At 34.2% G+C, this 11,388-nt stretch overlaps 1 protein-coding gene across 1 annotated transcript; it reads left to right on the forward strand.

Moving 5' to 3' along the window:
• Positions 1-597: 597 nt before the first annotated feature.
• LOC120537099 (G-protein coupled receptor 12-like) lies at positions 598-3,057 on the forward strand. Its single transcript, XM_039765756.1, has 2 exons — positions 598-820; positions 1,544-3,057. The coding sequence occupies exon 2, from the start codon at positions 1,546-1,548 to the stop codon at positions 2,551-2,553; it is 1,008 nt and encodes a 335-aa protein (XP_039621690.1). The 5' UTR covers positions 598-820; positions 1,544-1,545; the 3' UTR covers positions 2,554-3,057.
• Positions 3,058-11,388: the final 8,331 nt, after the last annotated feature.

The raw sequence follows: 11,388 nt of genomic DNA on the forward strand, positions 1-11,388 counted from the left end.
TATGCTAAATTTTATCGTTCCATTATGTTAAGCTTCATATTTTTTATATTTTAGACATATGCACATTTTAACCATTAGAGACTGAAGGCGTTAGCTACATCCATGATAGTTTTATAGTATCCGTGAAAGTTTATAATTGATGAAAGAAAACTAATCCGCATATACAATTATTAATATAAAGTGATTTAGGATTCGAGAAAGCTGCTTAATGCGCTACAAATTTTCAGACGTTGCACGCTAAAGTATTCACATTCTACTGTACGTTCTTTACTATTTCAAAATGCATCTAAGGTATACTGGACATTGACATGGACAACAAGATAGGAGCTGACAAAACACATAAAATGACTTTTTGATTTTGATTAAAGTAATCCCTATTAAATGTGCACCGTAACATCTTAATAACTGTCATTTTTTTCACCCATTACTGAATGCAACCAGGTATCTGTCCGCAGCTGCTGTACGTGGAGACTGACCTTGGACTGAGCCATTGCAACGTCTGGAGAAAGCATGTGAATGAAATGTGTTCGATGACTATTATTTATTTATTTATTTATTTATTTATTTATATTTCAAACACCATTCTGTTCGCTAAGCTGACTTGGGACCTAATCACGAAAACAGTGAACATGTTGACGTCAGATCTCAGATGTACCAAAAGAGCAAATAGGACAGAATATTAAGCGCTAGTCGGGACATGCTTGCGTGATATACAAATACCTAAGAAACGTCGACTCAGGCATACATCTTGAAATATTTTACTCGAAGAACGTTGGGAATTCTGAAAAGGGGAACACGATCGCCAGCTTTTGTTAAAAGAGTAAGTAATGATTTGGTGATGTGTTTATTTTTTGCCCGCTGGGATTTGTATCAAAACGAATCCTTGAAACGCTGAAAAAATGTACTGCTTTAAATGGTGATCGGACGTATTATCTGGCTGTGTTAACATATATATACAATTTTTCTTATGAAAAAAATTAACCAGTATATACCTAGATGACCTTTGCGAGTCTTTTCATACCGTTACAACTCTGTCCTTAAAGTGCTTACAAATTAGGGAATACTTAATCGACTACGGTTCGTTAATATAAAGCACTGGTAGCGATTTATTTGGGAAGGGCAACACAAGTACAATCGTGAACTCAGCCGTATAAATGATCAGAAAAATCAGCCCTTTCAACTGACCTTGAATATTACATTTTAAACTAATGCAATGATTGTTTGAAAATCTAATGGGTAATTTTATGTTGTAAAGATAAACGTGTCATTGAGCCTATTAGTCTATAATCTGTGATCTGTTTTTCATTGCCAGTTTCTTTATATTCGAGGGACAGTGCTGTATTTTACATTCATTTTGGCATGTTTTTATTACCATGGTAATATATCTTGTGGGAGCAGAAGATTACTTTTACACGCAGAAGAAGAAAAAAAATGTTCGCTATACGGGTTAGTTAATTCCACATTCTAGGTAAAAATTGCATTATAGAAAAACAAATGCCTCGATCTACTTATTTCCTAACACCCCTCGTCTTTTCTTTCTTAGCTATGCTTCACATTGTTGCTGCAGCTATGAGCAACCACCTTCAAAATATCTCTTCCTTAAATTCACTAGACTGGCTTTCTCAAGACGACAGAAATTCTTCGTCTGTCAGAACTTCTGATCTCCAAGTCGTGGCTGTAAGCCCATGGGATATCACTCTGTGTGTCACTGGGACTATTATATCTTGTGAAAATGCAGTCGTGATTGCGATTCTCTTCTACTCTCCAACACTTCGAGCGCCCATGTTTGTTCTAATAGGCAGTCTGGCTCTGGCAGATCTCCTAGCAGGACTAGGTCTCATCCTGAATTTCATTTTCATATATTTACTCCGTTCCGAACTGGCCTCGTTAGCCTCAGCTGGGCTTTTAATTACCGCATTTTCAGCGTCTGTGTGCAATCTGCTTGCTATAACGATTGACAGGTACCTCTCCCTGTACAACGCATTAACATACCACACTGAAAGAACTGTTACTTGCACGTACATGATGCTGTTTCTTATCTGGTTCACCAGTATCATCATGGGAATGCTGCCGATTATAGGATGGAATTGTTTAAGAGACGAGTCCTTGTGCAGCGTACTGAGACCTGTCACCAGGAACAATGCGGCTGTGTTGTCTGTTTCGTTTCTGCTCATATTTGCAATGATGCTGCAGCTATACCTCCAAATTTGCAAAATCGCTTTTAGACATGCACAGCAAATTGCAGTCCAACATCAATTCATGGCCGCCTCACACGCCTCCTCCACTACGAAGGGGGTGTCGACCTTGTCTGTTATTCTGGGAATATTTGCCTTTTGCTGGATTCCATTTGCAATGTACACCTTAGTAGCAGACTCCAGCTATCCTGTGACATACACCTATGTGACCATCCTGCCTGCAACATGCAATTCTGTCATTAATCCTATTATTTATGCCTTCAGAAACCCAGACATTCAGAAATCTTTTTGCCTGGCATGCTGCAGTTGTGTTCCTGAAACCTTCACCTTGAGACCAAGGACATCTAGTAATGTATAGGACTTCTATCTATCTATCTATCTATCTATCTATCTATCTATCTATCTATCTATCTATCTATCTATCTATCTATCTATCTATCTATGTATGTGCAATTTTGGTTATCGTGAGGGGGAATTCTCTTAAGTAATTCTCTTAAGCCTGCACATCTGTATGCTTTTAACAGAAATTATTTGGACTTAGCAGACTGTCACCTTTTTATTTTACAGTATCATTTAGAGAATTTCCCCACATAGCCATTTCAAGAGAATCATACTAGTGTTTCTCAAAAGTTAAAGTATAAAATATTGCTGCTATTCTTTTATGATTCATGTACAGATCATCCGGCATCTAACAAAGCTGTAAATGTTTGTAATAGTCTCATGCCTTCTTCCATAATGTGGAGACACATATCAGGAATAAATATAGTTCAAAATGGTGCAAGCAGAAAACCTTTTAATCTGTGGGAAATTAGTCATCAGTCATATTTGTTTGTTTCTATTCTTTGCACTGTTCACATTTAGCAGCGTACACCCACAAATGGTTTGAAATTTTAAAGACATTCTGTCCTTAATTGTCTTCTATTGAAAATGTTTAACTGTTACATTATACATGCAGTATTTTTGAAAAAAAAAATGTTAATAGGTTACATATTACCTCTGTCTTAATACAAGAAATATTTTCAATAATTATGTTTTTTATAATTATTATATTTTCTTTGTCACTCAAAATGGCTTTTTGTTGTATTATATTATAGGATCAATTTATACGTAATACGGTTGAGGAGTTCTTGTCATGTTTTAGAGCACAAACTTGTTTTTTTACCTTAGTCTTAATATTCTGCTTTTACTATTCTAAAATGTACACTGTTTACATCATCATAGATCTTCATTTCCAGTTATTTCATTATTGTGCATTTGTCAGCTATAATCTACATGGAAATATTTGTTTTCTTCCCAATAACATTTGGTTTTATTTTTGCATCTTCTGTAAAATATACACTGTATAGCATTCTGTATGTAGTGGCATATTTCCACACTTTTAGTGGGAACTTTTTCCCATATCCCAGAAACATACAGTTCAGTTTGTGTGGTGACTCTAAATGTGCTCAGTGATAGTGGAATATTAAATGTTTATGTGAATGACTGGGACTTTCAATGGACTAGCACCCCATCAAGGATTAGTTTCTGCATTGAAACTGAGGCCACTGAAACAGACGCCAGCCATGCATAGTCGTGTTTCAGGATAATTGGGAAAAGCAGGTAGTTAACATAAACAGTAATAATAAAGTCATACACTGTATTTAAAGTGGATAGCAAAATAAGAAAACAGCAAGACAACAATATCCTAAAATAAATGTACATAAATCGAGTTAATGTTTCAAAATTAAAAGACATAAACATATGTGAACATAACAGATAGAAAAAAAGTAAAAATAAAAAATAGAAAAAAATTCTAAAAATAAGCAATAGTGCAAAGATATAGGAAACCTCTAAAGGATATCATGAAAATAAAAACATTTACAGGAATATATAGATGGCAACAAGAAATAAATAAGTAAATTGATAAATTCAGATGTATAACAGATATATACAACAAAAAGGCAATAAGAAAACAGAAACAAATTTTGAGCAGCACATATGACAAGCTGACCAAGAAATGAATTTAAAAAGTATTCTGAAAGATACAAATGAAAAGTTTATGTGTCCTTCCCAGGTTACTCAAATCGCGTTTTAAGAGATGAGAATGTCTTTTAGTTTTATAACAACACTTGAACTTAAAATTTATCAGGAAGTGAGGGAGGTGCATTTCAAGGCCTAAAAGCTTTCTACTACAGGGCCACATAAAACAATTCTCTAAAGGAAGAAAATTAGAAAAGCAACCTTATATGATGTTAAATGGTAGGAACAATAAAAAATTGCTACCTTTAATACAAAAATAAATGGCACAAACCCACATACTTCCAACAATATTGGTAGGAAAGGAATGACTACACAAAAAAGAAAAGGATAACTTAATTCAAATAAGTATAGTAATTAAAGCAGAAAGAAGTGAAAAATCAGAGCAAAACATTAGATGATGAAAAAGGGATTGGCAGGGCTCACCAGTGTTGTCAAGTTTAATTGAGGACAAACAAACTAGAATTTTCTAATGGTTCACATATGTTTACTTCAATGGATTTTGATTACTGAACTTGATTTACGCACATTTTCTTGAATATATTGTTCTCTATGTACTTTACATATATGGCTTTATTGTTACTGTCTAAGTTAAATCCCTGCTTATACTGATTATTAATAATTAGACTTCATTATAAGCAGTCTTATTATTTGTTTGAGTGTTTACTTTGGTCAGAATAATTGGGTCCAGAGAATGAATGAATTAATGCTCTATATAAACATATAGTTTATTAAGAATGACAGTTGTTTTCAATTCTTTTCTTCAGTTCCAGTGACCTGGATTTTTATTTGGAGTTTCCATATCCCCCAAGTGCTTTTGTAATGTTCCGTTATATGCTTACTACTGATTATAAATTGGTCCTTTAAGAATTAGGTTATTAGGTTTGTGTATGTGTGTGAAGGTGTCCTGTGATGAACTCGTATATCAACAAGAACTGGTTCTTGACTTCCCCACAATGTCTCTGGCAACTCATGGAAACACCTGAAGACGTCTTTTTTACCACTTTGATTTGCTAGTATAATAATATGTGCTTTTGTTTAAACATTATTCCAACTGTTGCTTATGTTGAAATGTAATGCAATTCGGTTTATTTTAACATATAGCATTTTAAGCAGTAGCTCATTTCAACTCACAGATCTCAAGTGCTGTACACAGTAACACATACAGTGAAAAAAACAAAATCAAATTGGTAGACATCTTGTCATTTTTAAGATATAATGTTCTGATTAGCATAATCATGAAATATACAAAGTATATTAATTTGCACAGGTATGATAAGCTCACCTTGGCTTAACTGTGGCACACACCTTCCTACATTAGAAAACAAAAGAAAAGAAAACAAATTATAGTTCTGATGGGCTGATTCTGTTAAAAATCTTAAAAAGTAACGTTTTCAGGCATGCCCTAAATACTGTCCTAAATTAATAAATGCAAGCAGAACTAGCTATTGTGCATTGTTTGAATAATTTACCAGTCTGACAAATGAAAAATGCTAACTACTACTCCATTTCTAAAATTAAACTAATTATCTTTCACTTTGACTAAGTTCCAGTCAGTTTATTAACAATTAGTAAAAAAAAATAGTAAAATGCTCAGTCACTGTTCTGGAAGCATCCATTCTTAACAACATCTGTAAATCACTATCAGTTAAAGCAATTTCAAATACACTAAACATATGGATGTCAGATCATTATTGAATAAATCAGATCTAGACCCAAATATATATTTGTAATTATTGGCCAATTTCAGATGTACATTTTTCTTGTCTCTCCCCTTCCAGCAACTATTCTCCTTGAGATGGCACTGCTCGGATATAAAGTTAGGTAATAGAAAATGCAAGCAGCAGATTCTATTGCTGTGCTATATGATGATCTCTATTTAGCCAGCAGCCGGTCTTGCTGTTAGCTGCAAGAGGGGCTTCGTGTGCAATGGAACTCGCTCAGTTACATGGTATGACCCCTTTGGTTACGGGAAACACTTTTAATTCATGTTGTCAGTGAGATGTATGGATATATAGGACTGAATGGTGGCACATGATTGGACAATTAGGTCCACTGCATTATAACTTAAGATAGCCTAGGTTCAGTTTCTGTCTACTGTTTACACTGAGTTTGCTGGCACTCCTCATGTCTATAATACTAAATTAAACAGACATGAGTGCGTGTGTGTGGGCATGGGAAAGTACTGTGAGGTGAACAGGCATATAATCTAAGATTTGTTTTTACACCCAGTTCTACAGGGATGGGCTGTGGCTTCACAGAGCCCTGTAATGTACTAAATGCTTTCAGAAAATGTATGATCAAAAATTGTCTATATACTAGTTTAAATAAATGAGATTCTTATAACTCTTATATACTGATAATAAAATGAACTGGAAAAGCGTGATTATATTTAAAATAAAATAGACTGGTAGAGTCCATTCTAATGTACCTAAGTTCAAGTACCTGAAATTTACTTACAGTTATGCCATAGGCAGTGAATGGGACAATTTGCAATGCATAATTGAAAATAATATTTTGATTGCTTAGATTGCTGGTAATCTCTTAACACTGAAGATATCTGAAGAACTCTCACTTTACTTAAGTGACCTCACACTTGATACTCTCTGGATTTAAACATCCCTAACAGCAGCAGGCAGGTACAAAACCACATTGGCCAGCAACTCAGAGAGCCTCTTCAACAATTACAGTCAACTTTGGAATTATATTACACAGTAAAGTTTATCATATATGTGAGAGAAGGCTAGCTGTCTTGTTTGAGATGCAGCTTCTGTGAAGTTTGAGATTGATTTTGAAAACAGAAGTTTGGAATGTCATGTTCAATTCATGGTAAGTACAGTAATAATTGCAATGTGAAATTCATCTTATAATTAAAGTATCACATAAGAGGTCTCACAGTGGTTACTGTTGCTGCTTGTTTGTTCCACTAAGCATTGTATACATACAGTATATATACATTACATACGGTGTATATATGTGTATATATATATATATATATATACTAGGGGGCCTTGCCCCCTGCTCGCATCGCTCGCCAACCCCCAGGCCTGCGCTACATGCTAACCTCTTTGCGTTTCTGCTGTTCGCGTATGGGGATGCGGATGTACAATTTAAACAGATTTTTATTTTCATGGGAATTGTTACATATGCATCAATGCAACATATAACTGCCCGTGATTGAATTTCGTTTCTTTCTCTCTATTAAATAAAATGACTTTTTCGAACGTTTGGCTCTGAGATTTTTTAATTGTCTTTGCAAAAGCTATTTTAACCAGAAACTGTTAACGTTTTAATACAGATGGCATATCAAGATCTCCTTTGTTGTCTAATGTTATCCGCGGAAGATGTATTACGTTACCTTTCTTGGATACATCCTTCTTTCTACAGTAATTCGTGCGTTGGAAGATTGGACGTTGTTAATGGTTGTAGATATTCTTCAGGATATTGTTAGTTGTTGTTTTCATCTTCCACACGATCACCAACAACTGTTTCAGCATTATCTGTTGATACACATTTAACCAATTTGCTGTGTAAATGATCGACATTTTTGGATGCATTTAACCAATTTGCTGTGTGACAGATCATCATTTTTGCCATTAATTCGTTTCACTTCTTCTTTTCTCGGTGCTAGAGGACCGTGGTCTTGTTTGAAAATGTTTGAGAGGAGGGTGTGACCTCGTCTTGTGGAACTTGAAAAAATCTCTCTTTCAAAAAGTCTTGTTGCGTCAAAGAATTTTTTTATATAATAGAGAGAAATATATATTCTGCATGTTGCCCCTGGATCCACATGTTTTCCTATGGTTTCCTTCTAAATTCTAGAATCAGGCTGGTTAATCTGATTGGTGATTGGTAAAAACTGATCCTGTATGAAACAGTGAAGGCGTTTCTAAATATGCCCCGTGATGACTGACTGGCATCCCTTCCAGGGTAAATAACATGTTGCCCAGTGTTGGTTGCATAGGGCAAAGCACCTAGCACCTTCATACTGAAATACAGATTTTTAGAAAAATGAATGAATGAAAATAACATTTGGAGATCTAAACTGAAAGGTTAGTTTTGACCTTGAATTGGAAATGCAAGCAAAGGAAACAAGTGGGCTCATTTTGGTCAATACAGTGTAGTATAATGTTAGTTCATTATCTTTTTTGTTCAAAAAATAACCAGCAAAACAGTGAAGTGAAATATTTAAAGACGTACAGTTAAGCTTTTTGTAATTTAAACTTTTTAGATCCACAAATCATGTGTCAAATTCATAACTTTAGTTTGGAATTTCCTTCAACCAATGTATATGCACAACAGAAGTGAAGGTTTTTCATACTGCAGTGTTCACGTGCAGCTTTGTCTTGAGAACTACTTCTAAAAAGTTGATAATTATGTTTGGATAAGGGAAAATTCTATTTGAATAATGAGGTTTTTTTTTTTATCCCCCAACTTAACACTAAAGTTTAATTGTTATTTTAAGTATTTTTTATTTGGCAGATTTGTTTAACTAAGGTTAAGATTAGAATGTACTGTAATTGTTCATAGACATTTTTACATTTGGTGCACAGGCGGGTTAAGAGACTTGCTCATGGTTACATAATTAGGATGACGTTAGGCTATAAATATGAATTCAACTGGAAGCGCTGTGACAAAGATTCAAAGATTCAGTCATACTGCCAGCCTAGCCTTCCTAAATAATTTCGATGATACAAAAGTAATTGATCAAAACATGAATTTAATTACAGAAAAGTAATTAAGTCTAATACCAACATTCCAGGGCTAACAAACTAAATTTATTTAAAATTTTATTTTTTGTGTACCTCCATACCTTTTCATATTATAATGTTGATGTATTACAATAATATAGATTTTAGGTTTTTTATTTATGAAAATAGATTTTTAATTAAATTCAAATTGGAAAGTATATCTCAGTAATATTAGATTGCTACACTGTTAAAAAAACATATATGGGTGCATTCAGTTGTTAAAAGTTCATTCCATGGAGACACAAAAATGCTGCAAAAGGGTAAATGCATTGTTATTATGTGTAACTCATTACTGCAAAAACTAGTTTGACTCCTGAGATTAACCTGACTAACTAAATTATAACCCGAGATAACCTTCTCAGTGGCATTTAAGAAAACAAAAAATATACTCAGGCATCCCAGCCTACACTGTTATGTTTGCCCATGACAATACTTTGGGAACTACTGTCTATTCCAATATACAGAAAAATATAAATGATACTCTTAAAATTGTTGTTTTTCAGAAGAGAAAAAACACTCCTGTTTTGTAATCTGATGTGAAGAAGAATAATATTATTCCTCTTATTAAGGTAAAGATGCTTTTTTCTGCCCACATTTAAAAAAAAAGTCTGACTAGTGTTAAAACACATATTGTACCTTTGACTTTGGTTAAGTTGCTAGACTAAATATATTACATGGGTAGAAAAACTGTGTTTTTCTAATATCTTTATTATAGGTATAAATTGCAGGTTTTCCTTCTTATACTTACCGGTAGTTTTGATTTATGATGAGGATTTTCCAACCGAGATTAAATATTCTGAATTTAAATTGTAAGGCTTCAAACTGCAATCCCTTAAGACTTTATTTTTCATATATAAAGTAAATACATTGATTTTCTGCATACTTAAGGTAAAGCCCATTAATGTTTTCACTAGTTTTAATTCATCTATGGCCTATTTTCTATGTTGCATTATTAAAAACATGATACTGATGATAAGGACATGATAAGAATGCTAGCTTTAAATAATTTCATAATTAATGGATTACAAGTCTGGGATTACCTACTGCCAAAATGTGCTTTGTAACTTTATATGTAACAAAGACTACATTAAACTTAAATCAAGATAAAAAATTTTCTTTACTGGAAGATAGTTATGAAGATAGTTAAAAACAGTAAGAAGAAGGTAGGCTTCATCACTCCTTAGGGTCTCTTTTAAGCTTTGTAGCAGTGGATACACTTTTTACGTGACATAAGGAAAAAATCTTTGTGAAGTCAACAAGCAACATTTGCTTTGTTTATATCAACAATGAGACAGACACGGTGAAGCAATGGCAAGCAAGTATTTAAAGTTCCCCAAGCCTGAAAAGGTTTGGCACACTCTGAACACTCAGAAGTGTGACCATAGACATACCCAGTTATATTTTCAGTTGCATGTGGTGTCTATTTAAAGTAAAAAATCAAGGCCATTGTAACCATTCTTCCAACTGAGGATTTAAAAAACTTACTATAAAATGGATGGAGGGATGGTACTACAGACTCATCCGACTTATATGCATTTAATGAAGGGCTCAATGCTTTACTGGTTCAGAGAGGCTGGGCAATGAAGGATTTCTAATAGTACGTACGTCTAAGAAGCTGCGTGGTGTTGATCTAAACACCTTCACAGAAAAGGAGTGTTTGGCTGTTCAGAAGTGGCAAAACGTCTCTCTAGGGCTCTGATCTTGAAGTGTATACAGATAACCAAGAAGTGTACTCCATCTTTTTAAATACAGAACTGTGCATCTAGACTTACCAAGCGAATTCTCCAGCTACAAACTTAGAAATTTAAGATTAAGTACAGGAAAATATATAATAACATGGTCAGTCCCTATCACAATATACCCAGACATACTGTATTTCAAAGAATGGATTCCACATAACAAACACTACCTAGAAGATGAGTACCTAAGTGTAATCAGGTACTCTCATTGAAGAAATAAACTAATGCAGCCACACCACCTGAATAATAAAGTATTGTCAGACTCACCACACTTTGACGCAATCTTAAAATTGTGTAAGAGTCCCATAAAGCCGCTTCAGCAACTGTTTGCAAGCATGATTTTCTCCTTGACAACCTCTGACCTGTATGGGAATACATTTAAGTGAGAATTCTGCCTTTATTTTCATTAAATGTAACTTTCCACTCTGTTCTCCGTCTATGTCCTCCTCCACTTCTCTTTTACCATTATTACTTTTAAATCAGGCAGCTGATGCAACCAAACGCCAAAAGGGACTCTGCTCTGTTGGGCCCTTCAACAAGGCCCTTAACCTGCAATTGCTGAGCGCTTTGAGTAGTGAGAAAAGCGCTATATAAATGCAAAGAATTATTATTATTATTATTAACCATAGCAGAGCTGTAGCAATCGTATCCGCAGTGAAGCACTAAACTTAGAGATTAATTACAAAGTGA

This window comes from Polypterus senegalus, chromosome 10 (genome assembly GCF_016835505.1).
Source record: "Polypterus senegalus isolate Bchr_013 chromosome 10, ASM1683550v1, whole genome shotgun sequence".
Lineage (NCBI taxonomy): Eukaryota > Metazoa > Chordata > Cladistia > Polypteriformes > Polypteridae > Polypterus > Polypterus senegalus.